This window comes from Pristiophorus japonicus, chromosome 16 (genome assembly GCF_044704955.1).
Source record: "Pristiophorus japonicus isolate sPriJap1 chromosome 16, sPriJap1.hap1, whole genome shotgun sequence".
Taxonomy (NCBI): domain Eukaryota; kingdom Metazoa; phylum Chordata; class Chondrichthyes; family Pristiophoridae; genus Pristiophorus; species Pristiophorus japonicus.
Window position 1 is genome coordinate 41981172 of NC_091992.1, and position 22402 is coordinate 42003573.

General features: G+C 45.0%; 1 protein-coding gene across 8 annotated transcripts in view; it reads left to right on the top strand.

Moving 5' to 3' along the window:
* The window catches only part of mtmr4 (myotubularin related protein 4), a 198502-nt gene that overhangs the window by 169826 nt on the left and 6274 nt on the right, over window positions 1-22402 (top strand). For 7 of the 8 annotated variants that reach the window (XM_070857244.1, XM_070857250.1, XM_070857245.1 and 4 more), the window contains 6 exons: window positions 89-274; window positions 1341-1511; window positions 1751-1902; window positions 8925-10431; window positions 14925-15035; window positions 15675-15763. In XM_070857244.1, the coding sequence (XP_070713345.1) occupies window positions 89-274; window positions 1341-1511; window positions 1751-1902; window positions 8925-10431; window positions 14925-15035; window positions 15675-15763 (2216 nt within the window). Of the gene's footprint in view, window positions 1-88; window positions 275-1340; window positions 1512-1750; window positions 1903-8924; window positions 10432-14924; window positions 15036-15674; window positions 15764-21126; window positions 21314-22402 lie in introns of those variants that run through there. The other variant, XM_070857247.1, reaches the window with a different exon arrangement.

Below are 22402 nucleotides of genomic sequence, written 5' to 3' on the forward strand. Positions count from 1 at the left end.
CTATTCTGTACAATATTGACATTTTACTGTGTGTTGTCACTGGCTCTCTGAATACTGTATACAGTGTTTTACTGTTTCTATTTTACAGGGATTCCAGGTTCTGGTGGAAACTGAGTGGCTGGATTTTGGTCATAAGTTTGGTGACCGGTGTGGTCACTCTGAAAACCTGGATGACCTGAGTGAGCAGTGTCCAGTATTTCTGCAGTGGCTGGACTGTGTCCATCAGCTTTTGAAGCAGTTCCCATGTCTCTTCGAGTTCAGCGACGCATTCCTGGTAATGGCTCTAAATATCGGCAACATGCAGAAGATCCACATGTGATAACATGCCTTGTGTTTATTTAGCATGAATTAGCTGTACAGCCTACTTGTAAAGATACCCATATAAGTTGCTTATAGCCATGCTTCATCTCCCCACAATAACTCTTAACTCTCTGTAAAGCTGAATTTCAAGACTAGAATATTACTCCCATATCTGGGAGGCTCTTGCAACAGCTTTCTCTCTCACAATGATTCCAGGAATGAGGGACTTCAGTTACGTTGATAGACTGGAGAAGCTGGGGATGTTCTCCTTGGAGCAGAGAAGATTGAGAGGAAATTTAATAGAGGTGTTCAAAATCATGAGGGGTTTTGGCAGAGTAGATAGAGGGAGATTGTTCCCATTGGCAGCAGGATCGAGAACCAGAGGACCCAGATTTAAGGTGATTGGCAAAAGAACCAAAGACGACGGAAGAAAAAACTTTTTACGCAGCAAGTGGTTAAGATCTGGAATGCACTGCCTGAAAGGGTGGTGGAGGCAGACTCAATCTTATCTTTCAAAGGCGAGCTGGATAATTATCTGAAGGAAAAAAAATTGCAGGGCTACAGGGAAAGGGCAGGGAGTGGGACTAGCTGAGGTGCTCTTGCAGAGAGCCGGCACGGGCTCGACGGGCCAAATTGCCTTCCGGGTTGTAACCATTCTATGATTCTATGATTCACACCTGGACAGGACACAAGAAAAAGCTTGCCTGATGGACAATCACTGTCTCACCACTAATCTCCAATCTCTTTCTCTGTTGCTATCTATCTTGTCTCTTTTATCAATATTATTGTGGTCAGTTTTTCTCTGAACTTTCTTCTTTCTGTGCTCCAAATACCAGCCAAGACACTGCTTACTGTGTTTCCTAATTCTTTACTAAGTTCTCAAAACGATGGAAATATTTGACCCCCTCAGTATTTGCTATAATCGTCACGATCGCAAAACCCATTACTTGGTCCTTGACACTTCAATTTTTTTCTCAGTATTAATATTAACCAGTGTTTTGGTATTTTGTGTCTGAGCCCACTGTCTAATTTCTCCATAGGTGAAGCTGGTTCAACATACATATTCTTGTTTGTATGGAACGTTCCTCTGTAACAATAGCAGAGAGCGGGAGGCACGCAACATCTACAAGCGCACGTGCTCAGTCTGGTCACTGCTACGAACTGGCAACAAAAACTTCCAGAACTACCTGTACATCCCCAGCAATGAAACGGTGAGCAACGTGCAAATCTACCCGAGCCCAGGCCACCCTAAATGCAGCCTGGTTTAGAGTTACCTCAGCATAGAGTAGACCAGGAATCGAACCTGAGATAGTGTGTATCGATTAGTATTACACTGTATGGTCTGCTAATGGTAATCTTAAATGTTACACTATGGCAGATGTTATGAAGAAAGATTACAAAAAATATAAATCGACATTTAAAATGTGCTATAAATTTTTATACTTGACAGGTTTTACACCCAGTATGTCATGTTCGGGCGCTTCACGTGTGGACAGCTGTGTATCTGCCTATTTCCTCCCCATGTACACCCACTGACAGTGCTGAGCTCTGCCTCTCCCGAGGTGGATCAGCAGAGGAACGAGCTGGAAAGTCATTGGACAGGTATGTGGACAGGATTCAATATTCCAGTTGGCTGTATTGAAACACAAATAATCTATATTAAGCCATTCCAACTCGGCTTGCGTTTGTGCATTAACTTCTAGTGAAATTTTAATTTTGCATAGGATCAGGAGGCCTTTCGGCCCATTGAGTCTGCACCGGTCTTTTGAAGAGCAATGCAGTTAGTCTCACTCCCCTGGCTCTTTCCCCATATCCTTGCAATATTTTTTCTCCTTCAAGTAATTATCCAATTCCCTTTTCAAGGCTACTATTGAATCTGTATCCACCACCCTTTCAGGCAATGCATTTCACATCCTATCCACTCGTTGTGCCTGCACTAGAGAATTTTAGCTATGAAGAAAGATTGGATAGGCTAGGGTTTTTTCTTTGGAACAGAGGAAGCTGAGGGGAGACCTAATCGAGGTGTATAAAATTGAGGGGCCTAGATAGATATTGGATAGGAAGGACCTTTTTAGCAGAGGGGTCAATAACTAGGGGGCATAGATTTAAAGTAGTGGTAGGAGTATTAGAGGGGATTTGAGGAGAATTTTTTTCACCCAAAGGTGGTGGGGGTCTGGAACTCGCTGCCTGAAAGGATGGTAGAGACAGAAACCTTCATTGCATTTAAAAAGTACTTGGATAGGCACGTGAAGTGCCGTAACCTACAAGGCTACGGACCAAGAGCTGGAAAGTGGAATTCGGCTGGAAAGCTCTTTGCCGGGTACAGACACAATGGGCCGGATGGCGTCCTTCCGTGCTGTAAATTTCTGTGTTTCTATGACGTGTAGTAACTTTTATGTATGCAAATACAGCTGTTGTTTTCCAAACAGCAATGATCACTTAATATGTTTTGGTGATGTTCGTTGAGGGAGAGAGTGCACTGGGAGCCCTCCCTGCTTGACTTTACATAGTATTAAGAAACTATGAACAGATAGGTGGGCTTTAATTTAATCTGTCATCTGCCTCTCCCAATCATTTTCTCTGCCCCTCCTCACTGATCTCCCTGACTCTGTGTCCTCTTTGACTGTTTCTGTTAACCAGATTAAAGTAACAAAATGGGAAAGTTGACTAGTAAGCGATCCCACTTAAATGAGTAGGTTTTGCTGGCAATTGGTTACTCACTCAGTAGGCTCTATTGTAACTGTGAGCTCCTGTTTCATTTATATTTTGCAGATCTGTCATCATTCACAGATTAGAGCTGTACCTCTAAGTCTTGCTGCTTTAGTGTGCTGAACCAACCAATATAAGAACATAGGAAATAGGAGCAGAAGTAGGCCATACAGCCCCTCGAGACTCTTCCGCCATTCAATATCAAGGCAGATCTTCTACCTCAACTCTACTTTCCCACCCTTTCCCAATATTCCTTGATTCCCTAAGTGTCTCAAAATCTATCTCTCTCAGTCTTGGATATACTCCACGACTGAGCATCCAAGGCTCCCTGGGGTAGAGAATTCCAAAGATTCACAACCCTCTGAGTGAAGAAATTTCTCCCCATCTCAGTCCTAAATGGCTCACCCTTATTCCGAGACACTGATCCTTAGTTGTAGACTTTCCACCCCGGAGAAACAGCCTCTCAGCAATTACCGCTAAGAATTTTCTACTTTTCAATGAGATCACATCTCTTCTAAACTCCAGAGAATATAGGCCCATTTTACTTGCTCTCTCATAGTTCAATCTCCCCATCCCAGGAATCATTCTAGTGAACCTTTGTTGCACCCCCTCCAAGGCAAGTATATCTTTCCTTCGAGAAGGAAACCAAAACTGTATACAGTACTCCCAGTTGTGGTCTCACCAAAGCCCTATATAATTGCAGCAAGACTTCCTTATTCTTATACTCCAACCCCCCTTGTAGTAAAGGCTAACATACCATTTGTTTTCCTACTGCTTGCTGTACCTGTATGTTAACTTTCTGTGATTCTTCTGTACGAGGACACCCAAATCCCTCTGAATACCAACATTTACTCGTCTCACCATTTAAAAATATTCTGGTTTTCTATTCTTCCTACCAAAGTGGATAATTTTACATTTACCCGCATTATATTCCACCTGCTGCCTTCTTGCCCAATTACTTAACCTGTCTATATCCCTTTTGGAACCTCTTTGTGTCCTCCTCACAGCTTACTTTCCCACCTAGCTTTGTATCGTTAACAAACTCTGATAGATTACACTCTGTCCCCCCTCATCTAAGTCATTAATATAGATTGTAAATAGCTGGGGCCCAAGCACTGATCCTTGCGGTACCCCACTAGTTACAACCTGCCAATCTGAAAATGACACGTTTGTCCCTAATCTCTGTTTTCTGCCCGTCAACCAATCCTGAATCTATGCTAATATCTTGCCACCAATCCATGAGCCCTAATCTTGTATGACAACCTTATTAATGTGACATCTTATTGAATGCCTTTTGAAAATCTAAATATACAGAAAGAAAAACAACAATAACTTGTATTTATATAGTCCCATTAACGTAGTGAAACGTTCCAAGGTGCTTCACAGGAATAAAACAAGACAAAAAGTTTGACACCGAGCCACATAAGCAGAAATTAGGGCGGATGATCAAAGACGTAGGTTTTAAGGAGCATCTGGAAAGAGGAAAGAGAGGTTTGGCAGGGAATTCCAGAGCTTAGGGACTAGGCAACAGAAGGCACGGCCACCAGTGGTGGAACGATTACAATCAGGGATGCTCAAGAGGGCAGAATTCGAGGAGTGCAGCTTATCGCTGGGGGTTGTGGGGCTGGAGGAGATTACAGCGATTGGGAAGGGAGAGACCATGGAGGGATTTGGAAAGAAGGATGAGAATTTTGAAAAACGAGGCGTTGCTTAACCAGGAGCCAATGTAGGTCAGCGAGCACAGAAAGAAAGAAATATATTACATCCACAGTTTTCCCTTGGCTACCCTGCTAGTTACATTCAAAATATTATGATTTTCTAAGTACCCTGTTACCACATCCCTAATAGATTCTAGCATTTTCTCTACTGCTGATGTCGGGCTGGCTGCCCTATAGTTGCTTATTTTCTCCCTCGCTCCTTTCTTGAATAGTGGGGTTACAATTGCTACATTCCAATCTGCGGGGACTGTTCTAGAATCTAAGACTTCTGGAAAATCAAAACCAATGCATCTGCAATCCCTGTAGCCGCCTCTTTTAAAGCCCGAGGATGTAGGCTGTCAGGTTCAGGTGATTTGTCGGCTTTTAGTCCCATTTATTTATCTAGTAAGAACATAAGAAATAGGAACAGGAGTAAGCCATACGGCCCCTTGAGTCTGCTCCGCCATTCAATAAGATCATGGCTGATCTGATCATGGACTCAGCTCCACTTCCCTGCCTGCTCCCCATAAGCCCTTATCCCCTTATCGTTTAAGAAACTGTTTATTTCTGTCTTAAATTTATTCAATGTCCCAGCTTCCACAGCTCTCTGAGGCAGTGGATTCCACAGATTTGCAACCCTCAGAAGAAATTTCTCCTCATCTCTCTTTTTAAATGGGCGGCCCCTTATTCTTAGATCATGCCCTCTAGTTCTAGTCTCCCCTATCAGTGGAAACATCCTTTTAGAAACAGTACGTTTTCTTTATAAACATCAGTTACTTTAAGTTCCTCACTCATTAGTTGTTACCCCGCTATTTCTGAAATGTTTTTAGAGTATTCTACTGTGAAGATATATACAAAATATTTGTTAAAAGTCTTGCCATTTCCTTATTCCCCATTATAATTTCTCCTGTCTCAGCCTCTAAGAGACCCAGATTTACTTTCACAACTCTTTTCACATACTTGATGGGCCAAAAATTGCAGTCAGAGGCTTCCTTTGTACGAACGCTTCTGACCCGGAAAAAAATCTCTGAAACTACCTGTTGGAACCGGAGGAACGTAGAATTCAGTCCGAGGCCTTCATTCACTGCACAGCGCATGGGAAGATGTCTTCCACATATCAACGTATCTGCTGGAATCACTGTCTCGTATTCTCATTGATAAAAATGGGAACTCCATTTGTACGAGCTCCTATTACTATCTGAGAATAACCCTCAAAAACAAGAAACAGAGCACAATAAATTTAAAAAACACCTAGTATATTAAAAATTAATTGAAATTAAATGTATTTACATTTTTGACAAAAAAAATTTGCATTTTTTTAATGTGTTTTACTAGGGTTCAAAATAAACTTGCCTTAATGGACGGGGTTTTTAAATATAAAATTGAATGATTAAATTAAATTTTTTTCTCTGTTTTAAGAATGTTACGCTGGTAAAAGTAAGCTATGAGCCTGCTTTTTACCAATCGTAAAAGTTTGAAGATCATTTGCTGGGCATGAGTTGGGCACATAGCCCAATCTCCCGCACGGATGTCCTTCTCCTGGGAATGTATAGAATCTCTCAAGAAATTTTGACAGATTGGAGAAGCTGGTTCTTGGCGCATATGCATCGCGCCCCGAGAACAGGCTTTTGCCCGGCCTCGTCGGGTGTGTGCGCACTTCGTACGGACCCAGCGAGGCTGCAATTTTTGGCCCATCGAAGCTCTTACAATCTGTTTTTATATTTCTTGCTAGTTTGCTCACATTCTTATTTTCTCCCTCTTTATCAATTTCTTGGTCATCCTTTGCTCATTTCTAAAACCCTCCCAATCCTCAGACTTGCTATTTTTTGGCAGCCTCTGGGCCAGTCAGGTGTCAGAATGATCAGTTTGCAAATTTGTGACTAACTGTCCTTGATAGTCTTATGATGCAATTCTGTGAGGAATGATCAGAATTACGATGTGGCTGGGGACAGTAAAATTGCCAAAATGTACCTGTGGAGGTAGAGGTGGCAAGCTGTTGCAGATCCTTTTTCAGTCGATGTGAACAGTAGCAGTCGACTTCTTCCCCTGATGTGCCATTTTTGATCATGTTTTAAAGTGCTGGTGTTGTTTCTTTCCCTACCTGCCTAAGTTTCCATCTGGTTATCAACAGTTGGTCTCCCTTTGAACTCCCAACGAGTAAAGACCCAGTCTACTCAATCTATTATTAAAAGGTAACCCCCTCACCTCCGGAATCAGCCTAGTGAAATCGTCTCTGTACCCCCTCCAAGGCTAGTATATCCTAAAGTAAGGTGACCAAAACTGCACGCAGTACTCCAGGTGCGGCCTCCCCAATACCCTGTACAGTTGCAGCAGGACCTCCCTGCTTTTGTACTCCATCCCTCTCGCAATGAAGGCAACATTCCATTCGCCTTCCTGATTACCTGCTGCACCTGCAAACTAACTTTTTGGGATTCATGCACAAGGACCCCCAGGTCCCTCTGCACCGCAGCATGTTGTAATTTCTCCCCATTCAAATAATAATCCCTTTTACTGTTTTTTTTTTCCAAGGTGGATGACTTCACATTTTCCGACATTGTATTCCATCTGCCAAACCTTAGCCCATTTGCTTAACCTATCTAAATCTCTTTGCAGCCTCTCTGTGTCCTCGACACAAACCGCTTTCCCACTAATGTTTGTGTCATCTGCAAATTTTGTTACACTACACTCTGTCCCCTCTTCCAGGTCATCTATGTATATTGTAAACCATTGTGGTCCCAGCACCGATCCCTGTGGCACACCACTAACCACCGTTTTCCAACCCGAAAAGGACCCATTTATCCCGACTTTCTGTTAGCCAGCCAATTCTTGATCCATGCTAATACATTTCCTCTGACTCCGCGTACCTTCTTCTGTAGTAACCTTTTGTGTGGCACCTTATTGAATGCCTTTTGGAAATCTAAATACACCACATCCATCAGTACACCTCTATCCACCATGCTCGTTATATCCTCAAAGAATTCCAGTAAATTAGTTAAACATGATTTCCCCTTCATGAATCCATGTTGTGTCTGCTTGATTGCACTATTCTTATCTAGATGTCCCGCTATTTCTAGTTTAATGATAGCTTCAAGCATTTTCCCCACTACAGATGTTAAACTAACCAGCCTATAGTTACCTGACTTTTGTCTGCCCCCTTTTTTAAATAGAGGCGTTACATTAGCGGCTTTCCAATCCGCTGGTACCTCCCCAGAGTCCAGAGAGTTTTGGTAGATTATAACGAATGCATCTGCTATAACTTCCGCCATCTCTTTTAATACCCTGGGATGCATTTCATCAGGACCAGGGGACTTGTCTACCTTGAGTCCCATTAGCCTGTCCAGCACTACCTCCCTAGTGATAGTGATTTGGTTCCCTTCCCACATTCCCGTGGCCAGCAATTTTTGGCATGGTTTTTGTGTCTTCCACTGTGAAGACCGAAGCAAAATAATTATGTATTTTATTTCAAATGCTCCCTTTCCATATTCTCCATCCCATCTTTTGGAATTGGATTGAAACTTGCTACAGTTACTATGGAGTGATAGACATCTATAGAGCAGATTTAAACTGTTGGAAGCTCCAAATGATGAATCAGAGTTTCTCCATTATTTTGAGGTTTGTTCATTCCTAGATTAGACTTCCACAATAGACACAAGACTCTGTTGTCGGCACTTTCATTGGTTCTCCTGTGTTAAAGCTCTTCCCTTTATGGGTGCAGCTGTGTCTGTTGCTGCATACAGATTTTATAAGGTTTGTCCCTTCTGTGGGATATCCTGGAAGTTCTTCCCTCAGTGTAGAGAGGTTTCTATTATAACTTGCTGCCCTCGTCTCAAATTCTCCTAACAATATGGGGCCAGCATAGGCTTCTATGATTCTCTTCTGCTTCACTATCTGTTCTGGTCGCAGTCTCTTGGCTAACGTCCTCCAAGCCTAACCTTCCATTCAGTCACTCCTTCCTAACGGTGACCCGAGGTTGCAGCCTCTTGTTCTGTTCATTGAGGTAGGTCTTGCTGCACAACTGCTCTCTGTCCCAACACATCCTCCCTGATTGTTCCGTGACCTTGAGTGGAGAAGCATTGGGGAGAGGGGATTCACTAGGTCTGAGGCTGAAACAGGGTCCAAACATCATGTTGCTATTTGGTTTTAATTTTAGGTTTCACTGTGAATTCTCTTGTTCCTGAAATAATCAGAGTTCTTTTTGTGGGTTTTTTTCCCCCCTAGATTACCAAAAGCCCGCTCTGTGGACAATCTTCCCTTGGCCTGTGACAGTGGAGCTCCACTAACAAGAACATCCAGCGATCCCAACATAAACCAACATTGTCAGGAAGGACGTCTCACTCCAGAGCCCAGAAACATGCCTGTGCTAGCTGTCCCTGATGTCCCTGATGTCCCTGATGTCCCTGATGTCCCTGATGTCCCTGATGTCCCTGATGTCCCTGATGTACATGATGTCCCTGATGTACATGATGTCCCTGATGTACATGATGTCCCTGAAATTGGGGCTGGAACATCCGTTCCTGTACCACAAATAAATGGCCTGATAGATCCAGTAGAAACAGCAGAGGAGGCTAGAGAGGAAAATCCAGTCAGTAGCCTATCTCTTGCTGCAGAAGAGGAGGAATCGCCAGACGCCAGAAATCTGAATGAAAAGGTAGAGCACTATGGAAACTTTGAACCATTGACCCATCCCAAAGACACCCAACAGGAGAAGCCTTTAAATGACCTTAGCACTAATGCAATAGCAAGCAGCGAACAAGAGGAAAAAGCATCTGGGATTACTACAAAGGTTGAACTTACTGGGGCAAAAGTGAAAGAAAATAAGATTGATGAAAATCTCCCAGGTCAGTGTGATCAATTTGTACCGAACCCACCTGCAAAGACCATCGTCTCGGGCACTGACCAGTTACCAGAATGTGATGGCAGCCCGTCTGCTTTACAACCCTACCTCCATTCCATGGCAGACATGCTTAACCTAAAGGAGAAAGTTTCTGTGATGAACAGCTCCACAGAGACGGTGACTGAGGAGAGGACAAAAGCAGATGCCTTTACCCTCCCCAAGGACCTGAGCTTTGGGAAGAACGGTACCCTGCTTGTAAATGGACTTCAGAATGAAGCAGAGCAGTATAGGGTTGGGCGCTCAGCGATCGAGAATGTGAGGACTATCAGAAAACACATTTGTCAGAGTCAGTTAAGTGACTTCTCATTGCTGAGCTCCAACTGGGACAGTGTACAGGGCTTGGTAAAATCAGCCTACAGTGGGGATACAGGCCACCGGAGAGCCAAGCTCAATGGTTGTCATTATAAAAGACTAAACAATAAGCACCTGAGAGTGAGTTCTGCGGTGAATGGACAGTACCTGCTTAAGGAGGAACAAATAGGAGCACTTAAAAATCTCCGACAATCCCACCAGATCCATTCCAGCCTTTACTCATTGGGGTCAAACGTAAAGACTTGTGGTTTTTTCACTCACTCATCACATTGGAGACAGTTTCAGCCGGTTCGGCAGACTGCCCCCACCACTTTGGAGACATCCCCGAGCTATGTGGATGATGATGGATTGCCATTTCCCGTGGATGCAGTTCAGCAGAGGTTGCGGCAGATCGAGGCGACTTACAAGCAGGAGGTCGAGTTGCTTCGCCGACAGGTTCATGAACTCCAGATGAGACTGGACAGTCAGCAGTACTGTACGTCCCCTGCGGAGCTTGACATTGACTATGGGGACGACTTTGTAAGTGAACAGAATCTTTAGCCTCTAAGGGCAGTTCTAGCCCAGTGTTAGAAAGGAACTTGAATTTATACAGTGCCTTTTACACCCTCAAAGTCTTAAAGCAGTTCACAGTTAATGGGCACTGTTATAATGTAAGGATGTGCGGCAGGCAATTTGCACACACGATCCTACAAACTACTTTCATGATGGTTGAGGGATAAATGTTTGCCAGAACAGAGAACTTATCTGATCTTCTAAAAGTGCCATGGGAATGTTTACGTCCACAGATAACGACAGATGGGCCCTCTATTTAATCTCTCATCCAAAAGGCGACACCTCGAACAATGCAGCACACTCTCAGTACTGCACTGAAGTTTTTAGCCTGACTTGCATGCTAAAGTCTCGAGTGGGGCTTGAACCCCCAACCTTCTGATGCGGGCATGTTTGCTACCACTGGGCCACGGCTGATGCCCAACACTTGAAACCATTAGGAAATGAGCAATTGTGACTTTCACTTAAAGAGCACATCACATGATTCAGCAATGATGTCCATTTTTCCCACTTTTTTTCCCCCCATTTTCTCCCCATGTCAACTAAAGTTGAATTCCTCCTGGAATGTAAAACGCCATGGTAACATTTCCATGGTAACAGCTTCACACCACTACCGTGCCCAAATGGCTATTCTCCCACTGTAAGGCTGGTTCAGTGTTTCTGGACAGTTTATCTTGAGGGTATCTCAGCCATGTCTAACCTTGGTTTTTATTTCTCGCTAAGAAATGGGAGGGAGGTGGTAAGGCAGATACTTTAGAAAGGGAATTTCAGAGTGTGGTGCCTAGTTGGCTCAAGGCATAGGTATCAATAGTGGGGTGAAGAGAGCAGATTGCACAACATGCCACGTTCAGAGGCAGGGGGTTGTCGTGCTGGAGGAGTTTACAGAGATAGTGAGAGACAAGGCCATGAAGGGCTTTAAACATTTTAAGTTTGAGGTATTGCGAGACCAAGAGCCAATGTAAGTATAGAGATACGGGTGTATGGGATACAGGCAGCAGAGTTTTGGTTGAGCTGAAGTTCACTCAGTGGAAATTGGGAGCCAGCATTGGAATAGTCAAAGCTGGAGGTGACCTAGATAAGGGTTTCAGCACCAGATGGACTGTGGTAGGGGCAGGGTTACAGCGGTGGAAGTAGGTGGTCTTTGAAAGGATGTGAGGATGGAAGCTCACCTCATGTCTCTTCAGATGCTGCAGTTACAAACAGTATGGTCTGAGACAGTGATCGAGAGGAGGATGGAATCGAAAGCGAGTATGCAGAGTTTGTGTTGAGGGCTCAAAGGAAATAACCTATCCTGCTGCTTCACTGGAGTAAGTTGTAGCTTATCCTAGACAGCATTTTGGGCAAGCGGTCTGACAGCACAGAAGCAATGAAGGGATCAAGACAAATGATGGATAGATAGAGCTGAGTGTCATGAACGTACATATGGAAGCTAATGCCATGTCATTAGAAGATATTGCTAAGAGAAGAGCCAGCACGCAGAAGAGAAAAAGGAGGCCAAGGATAGATCCTTGAGACTCCAGAGATATTGGAATGTGCAGGGAAGCGATTGCTGGAGATGCTCTAGGTACGATCTTGGCGTATGTAAGAGTGGAACCAGGTGAGTTCAGGTTCACTGAGCTGGCTGACAGAGGAGAGTCATTGGAGGAAGATGGTGTGGTTGACTGTCAAAATTCCAGAGGTCAACTAGGGATAATGCACCACAGCCATTTGTGTCACACCCTTCCATCATTGTCACTGGATTTCAGCTAGGAGTGGGGGCTATGGCTGATTTTTTTTTTTTTCCTCTTTTCCCTATCCCAAGGTTACTGGGGCCACTTGTACTGGCAGCTAGCTGCGATCAGCTAACTAAGCACAGACTAGAGATTGAACCTGCGACCTTCAGGTCTGTTTGGCTTTGTGCTGCAGCAGGTGCTGCTCTTTTATCACTCAGCCATTGGGAAGCCTACACTTCCACTTTTAACTCCACCCCAAGACATGCAATGTCCTGTGCCGCTGGGTTTTGCAGTCCGTTTAGAAGATGGAACATCCCATGTTACAAGTTTGTAAATGCAAGCCCTTCCTTTCCTTGTAAGACCATTGTTAGTGGAACCCTGTAACTGTGGATCAGAAGCCTATTGTTGAAGTTGTCTGATCAGTGCCCCTGTTTTACATTTGGTGCGGGAGCTGGAGATATAACGCAGAATGCGCTCTGAGCTGCGAGCTGCAACCTGCAATGTCTACTGTTAACGTGACCATATTTTAAATAGGATTATACCCTGAGATTGCCATTTTACAATATAGATCACATCCCATTGTCGAAATCAAATGACTATTTAAAATCAGGAGAGTGTTTGTTTGGATGGGACTCCTACATTGTTGTAATTTCTGCCTCTTCTCCAGGTGTGCCTGTGTAAACCTCCCCTCTCTCCGTGTCATGTCCCCTCACTGCAGTCTGTTTGTATAGTGATCCCTCCTTATGCCTCCTCCTTACCGACATGTTTGCGTATTGCTTCATACCCTACCGTATGGGGGAGATTCCCCTCTGCGATCTTACCCCAAATCTGGCAGTGTCGGTAGAGAATGAGAGAAAATTCAGCTACCGAAGCCCATCATTCCAACTTGGAATTCCTATCTCCCAGTCTTGCCAGGACCGCCACACGCTATTCCTTTCCTGCCCGCTGTATGCAACTGATAAAGTTCCCAGGCAATTTTCTTACTGTCCGTCTCGCTTTCTGTCGCTTCCTGGGGCTGCCATGTGGCAGGAAAGTTTCCCCCAATGAAGGGAAATGGTCTTATAGACAACATTTCATTACAACAGTGACTACACTCCAAAAGTACTTCATTTGCTGTAAAGCGTTTTGAGACGTCCGGTGGTCATGAAAGGTGCTATATAAATGCAAATCTTTCTTTCCTCACTTCCAGTCTAGCCCCAAGCACTTAGCTACTGACTACACCGGTCTCCGGCGAGGCCTTGAGTCGGCCATGAACTCTGATCTTCAGGGCGCATTTGTCCCTTTAAGGTCTCTCGCTGCCTCCTCTGATACAAAGTTCCCGTCGGGATTTTCTCCCCTTACACTGGCAGTCATCCTCTTGGTGACAGGGATTGCACCCGAAGCCTGACATGCATCATGAATGATCCTCAGTGAAAAGGGTCAGTGTTGGGCAGATCCAGAAGAGCAAGCAGCAGTCCTAACCCACCACACGTTTGCTGACGATACAAAGCTAGGTGAGAAAGTAAGTTGTGAGGAGGATGCAAAGGGATATAAACACGTTAAGTGAGTGGCATGATGGAGTACAATGTGCAGAATGTGAAGTTATCCACTTTGGTAATAAAAATAGAAAAGAGGACATTATTTTAAATGGTGAGAGGTTAGTATTCCGAGGGAGCTAGGGGTCCTTGTATACGAATCTCAAAGTTAACACACAGGTACAGCAAGCAATTAGGAGATCAAATGGTATGTAGCCTTTATTACCAAAGGATTGGAGTATAAGTGTAAAGAAATGTTGTTCAAATTATATAGGACCTTGGTGAGACCACACCTGGAGTACTGTGCACAGTTTTAGTCTCCTTACCTAAGGAAGGACATACTTGCATTAGAGGGAGTGCAACGAAAGTTCACTAGACTGATTCCTGAGATGGGGTGGAGAGCTTGAATAGACTAGGCCTAGATTCCCCAAAATTCTTAAAGGGCTTGACAGGTTAGATGCTGGGAGGTTATTTCTGGCTGGGGTGTCTAGAACTAGGGGACATAGTCTCCGAATAAGGGGTTTGTCATTTAGGATTGAGCCGAGGAGAAATGTCTTCACTCAAAGGGTTGTGAATCTTTGGAATTCTCTACCCCAGAGGGCTGTGGATGCTCAACCATTAAATCTATTCAAGAAAGAGATCAATAGATTTTTGGATACTTATGGAGCCAAGGGATATGGGGATAGTACAGGAAGGTGACGTTAAGGTCGAAGATCAGCTATGATCTTATTGAATGGCGGAGCAGGCTCAAAGGGCCGAACAACCTACTCCCACTCCAATTTCTTATGTTCTTAAAGCTACCATCTGTGTCTTTGAAAAGAAAAACTTGAATTTATATAGCGCCTTTCACGACCACCAGACGTCTCAAAGCGCTTTACCGCCATTGAAGTACTTTTGGAGTTTAGTCACTGTTAATGTAGGAATCGCAGCAGCCAATTTGTACACAGCATGATCCCACAAAACATTATGGCCTCGTAAATGGAATCTGGTGTCAACATTCTGGGATTCAGGGCAAGTTGTCGTGTAAATGATGCAGATTTGGTGAATTATGGTGTCAGCATTTGGTTCAGTGCCCTGTGTAAATAGCATGGTTTGATTCAGTGTATGGTGTGAATACAATAGTAGAGTTTGGTACAGTATGGGTGTTAATAGTGATGACGTACTGTGGTTCACTGCTTTTATTGCTGATAAGTGTGTGCTGTTGTATGGTAAATATTTCACCTACTCTGATTTGCAGACCTGCCTGAGAGAGTCAGATGACAGTGATATTGAGGAATCTCTGTCTGTCCACAGTGACGACCAGCGCTCGGAAGCAAGTTGGGAACCTGTGGATAGAAAGGAGACTGAGGTAGAAGTGGAGGTTATTCATCACTCTTTGTACAATAGAAACAGTAACATGGAAAATGCAGGTCAAGAAAATTCCTGTTCTTTTGGGCCTTAGGATTTGTAATTTTTTTTTTGTATTTTTAGTTAAGTTCTGCAAATGTGAACTACTAAATGGCTGGGGCTTGAACAGGGAGTCCCTCTATCAGTAGTTATACTGCTGTAGGCAGAGCCAGTCATCATTTTCTCCCGCTCTCTTTCGCCTGCCTTCCCGCTCCTTCTCTTTTGCTCTTGCACTTTCTTTTTTTCTCCCTCTCGCTCGGCCGCTCTCGCTCTCTCTTCCTCTGTTTCTTCCTCTTTGTTTGTCTTTGTGTTTCGCGCGCTCTTTCTTTCTCTTCTCGCTCTCTTTCTATCTTGCTGTTTCGCCTGCACCCTCTCGCCGGTGTGTGTGTCCTTCATTCTCCCCTCTCCCCTCTCCCCTCTCCCCTCTCCCCTCTCCCCTCTCCCCTCTCCCCTCTCCCCTCTCCCCTCTCCCCTCTCCCCTCTCCCCTCTCCCCTCTCCCCTGAAGTGGCTGATATAGATGCTGATTATTGGATGTTGGGTTAGTTGAGATTTGTATACATCACGGATGAGATGATTTTCTAACTGTTTAATTTATTACAGGTGACACGGTGGGTCCCTGATCACATGGCGTCGCATTGCTTTAACTGTGACTCAGAATTCTGGTTAGCCAAAAGGAGACACCACTGCAGGTGAGAAATCTGAGCATTGCACTGTGCCCCAATCCTCACCCAGAACCATTATTCACAACAAATCTTCACTCCAGCTTTGTTACTCATCACCAACTCTGTGTTTTGAGGCCAAAGCGATGGCTTCTGTCTCCCCAGTATTTAACAGGAAGAAATTGCAATCGTCCAGGACTGGATGTCAGACGAGCGGGCTGACCACACACAAGCATTGGAGGGGTTGGGAGAGGAGGTGGTGTGATAGAGCTGGGAGTTGTCAGTGTAAATGTGGAATCTGCCCACATTTATCCGGATGGCGTTGCCAAGGGGAAACATGTAGAAGAGGAGAGTGTCCAAGGGTAGATCCTCTAGGCATTGGTATAGGGGCAGGAAAAGTAGTCATTGTGCTAGATGCTTTGGTTATGATTAAATAGCTAAGAATAGAACAAAGCAAGGGCTGTCCCACTCAGCTGGACATCGGAGGAGCGTGGTGTGTAGTTATCCGTGGCAAAGGTTGAGGAGAGATTGTGTACTGCGATCACAGTTACACAAGATATCATTTGCGAGTTTGATTAGGGCCGTTTCAGTACTGTGACAGCTGTGCAAACCTGATTGTAGGGATTAAAACATGAAGTTACGGGAAAGCTGGTCATAAATTTGAAGGGAACTAGGCGAGAAACTAGAGAAGGATGCGGCTTCCGTGCTCTGACATGGAAAGATTAGGGAGTGGTTTGGCTTCGTAAGCAAGGGGAATGGGAGGATCAAGCATAAGTAGCTGAATGGATTGTATCAATTTTAATGGAAAAGAAATCCATGAGGTCCTTGCACTTGTTGGCGGGAAGGGGCAAGGGAACAGGGTTTAAGCAGTTGGTTGGTAGTGGAGAAAAGAAGCCAGGGTTAACTTTGCATTCTAGAATGATTGTCGAATAGGCATAGGTGAGCAAGGCCCAATAGTACCTGATGTGAACCATCCAGATCTGATGATGGATGGCTAAACCAGTTAATAAGAACAAAAGAAATAGGAACAGGAGTAGGCCAGAAGGCCCCTCGAGCCTGCTCCGCCATTCAATAAGATCATGGCTGATCTGATCATGGACTCAGCTCCACTTCCCCGCCCACTCCCCATAACCCCTTATCATTTAAGAAACTGTCTATTTCTGTCTTAAATTTATTCAATGTCCCAGCTTCCACAACTCTGAGGCAGCGAGTTCCACAGATTTACAACCCTCAGAAGAAATTTCTCCTCACCTCAGTTTTAAATGGGCGGCCCCTTATTCTAAGATCATGCCCTCTAGTTCTAGTCTCCCCCATCAGTGGAAGCATCCTCTCTGCATCTACCTTGTCAACCCCACTTCTTGGGCCCAAGTTTCCACATGATTTGCGCCTGATTTTTAGGAGCAACTGGTGGAGAACGGACTATCTTAGAAATCGCAATTCTCCACTTTTTTTTCTGCAGTTCTAGTCAGGTAGAACAGTTCCACTTTGGAACAGAATTTTTTCTTCAAAAGGGGGCGTGTCCGGCCACTGACGCCTGATTTCAAAGTTTCCACAGTGAAAACGTACTCCAAACTAACTTAGAATGGAGCAAGTGAAGATTTTTGTAGGCTTGAAAAAACCTTGTCTACACATTAAAAAATCAGGCACAAGTTACAAATTAGGCATCGGGAACGAGGGGAGGGGGGGGGGGGGGGAGAAGGGAAGTCATTAAATTCTATAATAAATCCTTATTTATACTTATACAAATATTATACAAATGAATCCAACCTGAATAAACATTTATAAGAAAAGATTAAATAAACCATCTTCCTACCTGTGTGAAAGTGCCAGGGAGAATGCTGCAGGAAGCCTCACAAGTTGAGGCAGCCGGGGGGGGGGAGGGGGAACCCGTTCGTTCCCGCGGGGGGGGGAGAGAGCAGCCGTTTGTTCCCGTGGGGGGGGCGGGGCGGGGAGGGGAAGCAGCCGTTCGTTCCCGTGGGGGGGGGGGAGGAGTAAGCCTCGCGGGGGGGGGGGGGGGGAAGGCTGCCTCAACTTTCTGAGGCTTCCTGCAGCCTTCTCACTGCTGCAAGAAGCCTCAGTGCTGATGGCAATGTGCTTTTATTAAAAAATGGTCAAAAATCAAACAGCTACAAACAGCTACAAAGAACTACAAAAATGGCCGAGTGCCAATGTTTCCTTCACACTGCGCGTGCGCGAACGCTCCAACGCGTACGCACAGCGTTGCCGGCAGGAAAAAACTAATTTAAATGGTACCCGCCCCCTCCCACTTACAAAATCGGCGCGAGTGTCGGCTCCGCCCCCCTGGGCGCCGCGCCAAGCAGACATGGAGCTGCAGGGCGCTCCAGAATCGCGTGTTTTTTTTCCGGTGCCCTTTTCGGCGAGAAAAACGGGCACCCAGCTCGGAGGGGCGCCCGTTTTTTATCGTGTGGAAACTTGGGCCCATAATCTTATACGTTTAATAAAATCACATCTCATTCTTTTGAATTCCAATGAGTAGAGGCCCAACCTACTCGACCTTCCTCATAAGTCAATCCCCTCATCCCCGGAATTAACCTAGTGAACCTTCTCTGAACTGCCTCCAAAGCAAGTATATCCTTTCGTAAATATGGAAACCAAAACTCCGCGCAGTAATCCAGGTGTGGCCTCACCAATACCTTATATAGCTGTAGCAAGACTTCCCTCCTTTTATACTCCATCCCTTTTGCAATAAAGGCCAAGATACCATTTGCCTTCCTTTGCGTTTCATGCACAAGTACCCCCAGGTCCCGCTGTACTGCGGCACTTTGCAATCTTTCTCCATTTAAATAATAACTTACACTGGAATATATTTAAATTATTATTTATAAGAGAAAAGATAGCAGTCTGTGGCTAACTAGGGAAATTGAGGACGGTATCCAATTAAAAACAAGGGCATACAAAGGGGCCAAAACTAGTGGAAGGACAAAAGACTGGGGAGCTTGTAAAAGCCAGCAAAGAACGACTAAAAAAATGATTAAGAAAGGGAAGATAGACTATAAAAACAGATAGCAAGGGTTTCTATAGGTATATAAAATGGAAAAGAGTGGCTAAAGTAAATGTTGCTCCCTTAGAGGACGAGACCGGAGAACTAGTAATGGGGAACATGGAGATGGCAGAAACTCTGAACAAATATTTTGTATCAGTCTTTAAGGTAGAGGACACTAACAATATTCCAACAGTGGATAGTCTAGGGGCTATGGACGGGGAGGAACTTAACACAATCACAATCACTAAGAAGGTGATACTCAGTAAGATAATGGGACGAAAGGCAGATAAATCCCCTGGACCTGATGGCTTGCATCCTCGGGTCTTAAGAAAAGTAGCGGCAGGGATTGTGGATGCATTGGTTGTAATTTACCAAAATTCCCTGGATTCTGGGGAGGTCCCAGCAGATTGGAAAACTGCAAATGTAACGCCCCTATTTAAAAAAAGGAGGCAGACAAAAAGCAGGAAACTGAAGACCAGTTAGCCTAACATCTGTGGTTGGGAAAATGTTGGTGTCCATTATTAAAGAAGCAGTAGCAGGACATTTGGAAAAGCAAAATTTGGTCAGGCAGCGTCAGCATGGATTTATGAAGGGAAAGTCATGTTTGACAACTTTGCTGGAGTTCTTCGAAGATCTAACAAACAGATTGGATAAAGGGGAACCAGTGGCTGTGGTGTATTTGGACTTCCAGAAGGCATTTGACAAAGTGCCACATAAAAGGTTATTGCACAAGATAAAAGTTCACGGGGTTGGGGGTAATATATTAGCATGGATAGAGGATTGGCTAACTAACAGAAAATAGAGAGTTGGGATAAATGGTTCATTCTCTGGTTGGCAATCAGTGGGGTACCGCAGAGATCGGTGCTGGGACCCTAACTATTTACAATCTATATTAATGACTTGGAAGAAGGGACAGAGTATAACGTAGCCAAGTTTGCTGACGATACAAAGATGGGAGGAAAAGCAATGTGTGAGGAGGACACAAAAAATCTGCAAAAGACATAGACAAGCTAAGTGACTGGGCAAAAATTTGGCAGATGGAGTATAATGTTGGAAAGTGTGAGGTTATGTGCCAGATATGTTCAAGTCTACGTAGCTTGAACTTGAAGCGAAGATGGGGGCTATTCCAGGGGGAGTGATCAGAGTGGGAGTGTTTTTTTCTAGGGATGAGAGTATCAACGATGAAGGCTCATGAGTTAGTGAGCAGATCAACATGCAAAAGTGTTGTACCAAGACCAGACATTTAGAAGCTTGAAAGTGCAGTTGTACTTGACTTGGGGGAGAGCTTTCTATAACGTAGAATACAGAAGGTAATAGGATTGGCAGGGGTTTGAGTGATGAGCGATACAAGGAAGTGATTGGAGATGGTTTCAGCTGTGATGGGAATAGAGCGGTAACATGAGATGGCAAGGCTGAAGAGTTGGCTGTTAAAATGGGTAGCAGAGTTTATATGGAGGGAAAGGTTAAGGGAGGACAGGAGAGAGGACAAGGTGAAATAAGTTGGAGATTGAAATCACCGAGGATGAAGTTGCTCACTGCAGGGACTGAAAGGAAAGGTGTGAAGGTACCTCGGTAAGAAATTTGGGGCCGGGTGGGGAGGGAGAGAGAGAGCTGGGGGTGGGGGGGGGGGGAGAGGAGAGAGAGAGAGAGAGAGAGAGAGATTTGATTACGAGGATTTTAAAAGAGACGAGGGGTGAAAGAAGAATAGGGGGAAGTGACCAGGGTGTGATTTGGAGGAAATTAGAGTCAGACACGGAGGCTTCAGTAAGGGGCACGGTGTCGCCACCCTTGAGTCAAGTTTCCATCAAAGTCCTGATGTCAGTGCAATCATCCACAAAAAGGTGATGGATGGCAAGGTCTTTGTTCACAAGTAAGGCATGGGGTGAATGGGACAGAATGACGTTAGTGAGATTGGCTTCTAGAGGGCTAACTAACTCGCACTCCAGTCCTGTTAACCAGCACTAATTCTCATTCCAATACTATGGGCTCAATTATCCCCGGTCATTTGCGCTGTTTTTTTGGTGCGTGCCATTTTTTTGGCATATTTATTTTTTTTCCAAGTTTCCTCCTGCGATCTGCGCCGGCGTAACTGACTTCGTTACGATTTTTCTAGGCCAGTTTTTTTTTTTACGTCTACCGGTTTTTATAATTTTTCACAGTTTGGCTAACATTTTTTCTTCCTAGGTCAGCATATCTAGCCACTCCCGGAAAAACCTGAGCACTTAAGAAAACCAGCGCACATTGACAAATCGGCGCTGAAAAACGCTATTGTTTTTAAATCGAAGGTTTTGGAGGGAGTCAAGAACACTCCAAATCAATAATAAAGTTCAACTTTTTTTATGTCAAAAATATAAATTTGTTGGATTTCACTCCAGTACTTTTTTTTTAGCTCAGTATTTTTACTCGCTCAGACGGCACCACCTAACATCCTGAAGCAGGGCTGGAGGGTCGTAGCTTTGGCTGGCAGAATCTGCCCCGCACCTGGGCTCGGGGTTTGGCTCGAAAATGAGACGTGGGGGAGAGGAGAGAGACAGTAACGAGGAGGAGGAGTTACCGGAAGGCTTTGAGCCCGGGGAGCGAGGTGCCGATCGGAAGGCTTCTGAAGACCGCAATGGGGTGGGGGGGTGGAGGGGAGAAGTCACAAGACTGCAATCAGTTAAGTTGGTGGAGGGGGGGCGGGGTGGGGGGGTTGTGAGAGAGAGTCACAAGACCTTGGGGAGTGAGAGAGAACTGCAAATCTGTGCTGCCGGCTTTCCTGCCGTTTTGAGCTTCTTTCAAAGGTTAAATTTAAGTATGGGGGCAATACTGACAATGCCATACCTTGTGCGAGTCTTCTGCATCGTGGTGCTATGTAGGAGACAATTGATTTGATATCATCACATCAGGAACATCAGAGCCCATAGGGTGCTGGCCAGGAGGCCATAACCACCTCGGGTATATCGGGACAGGCGTTCGTACCTCCACCTGTGTCAGAAGGCTGCGTTTCCGCAAAGAAATTGTAACAGATCTGCGAGTTGGTCAAAACAGACCTGCAACCTAGAGGAGGAGGACTGCTTTGTCAGCTGCACTTTCATTCTATGCCTCCGGCATGTTTCAAGCCACAACTGGGGATGTGTGCGCCATCTCTCAACATGCAACACATGTCTGCAATCGCCAGGTGATGGCTGCACTGTATGGGTGTAGGAATGATTTCAAGCAATGCGTGACAGGGCTGTAGGTTTCTCCAGGATTGCTGGCTTCCCCAAGGTATGGGCTGCATTGATTGTACCCACGTCGCCTTGCGAGCACCTTTGGAGGATTGGGAGAGGTACAGGAACAGAAAAGGCTTCCACTCTATTAACGTGCAGCTCGTGGGTGACGACATGCATCATATCACGCCAGTCAATGCAAGATACCCTGGGAGCACTCGTGATGCGTTCATCCTACGTGACATTATATCTGCCATGTTTCAGCAGCAGCAGCCAGAAGGGCAGAGCTGGCTACTGGGAGACAAAGGGTACGGCCTCGCCACCTGGCTCATGTCGCTCCTATGCATAACCTGGATGGAAGCTGATCGTGAAGACATGTCGCACACTGCAACGCACAGCATCATAGAGAGGACCATTGGCATCTTTAAACAACGTTTCCGATGCCTGGACCATTCCGGATGCTACTTGCTGAACTCC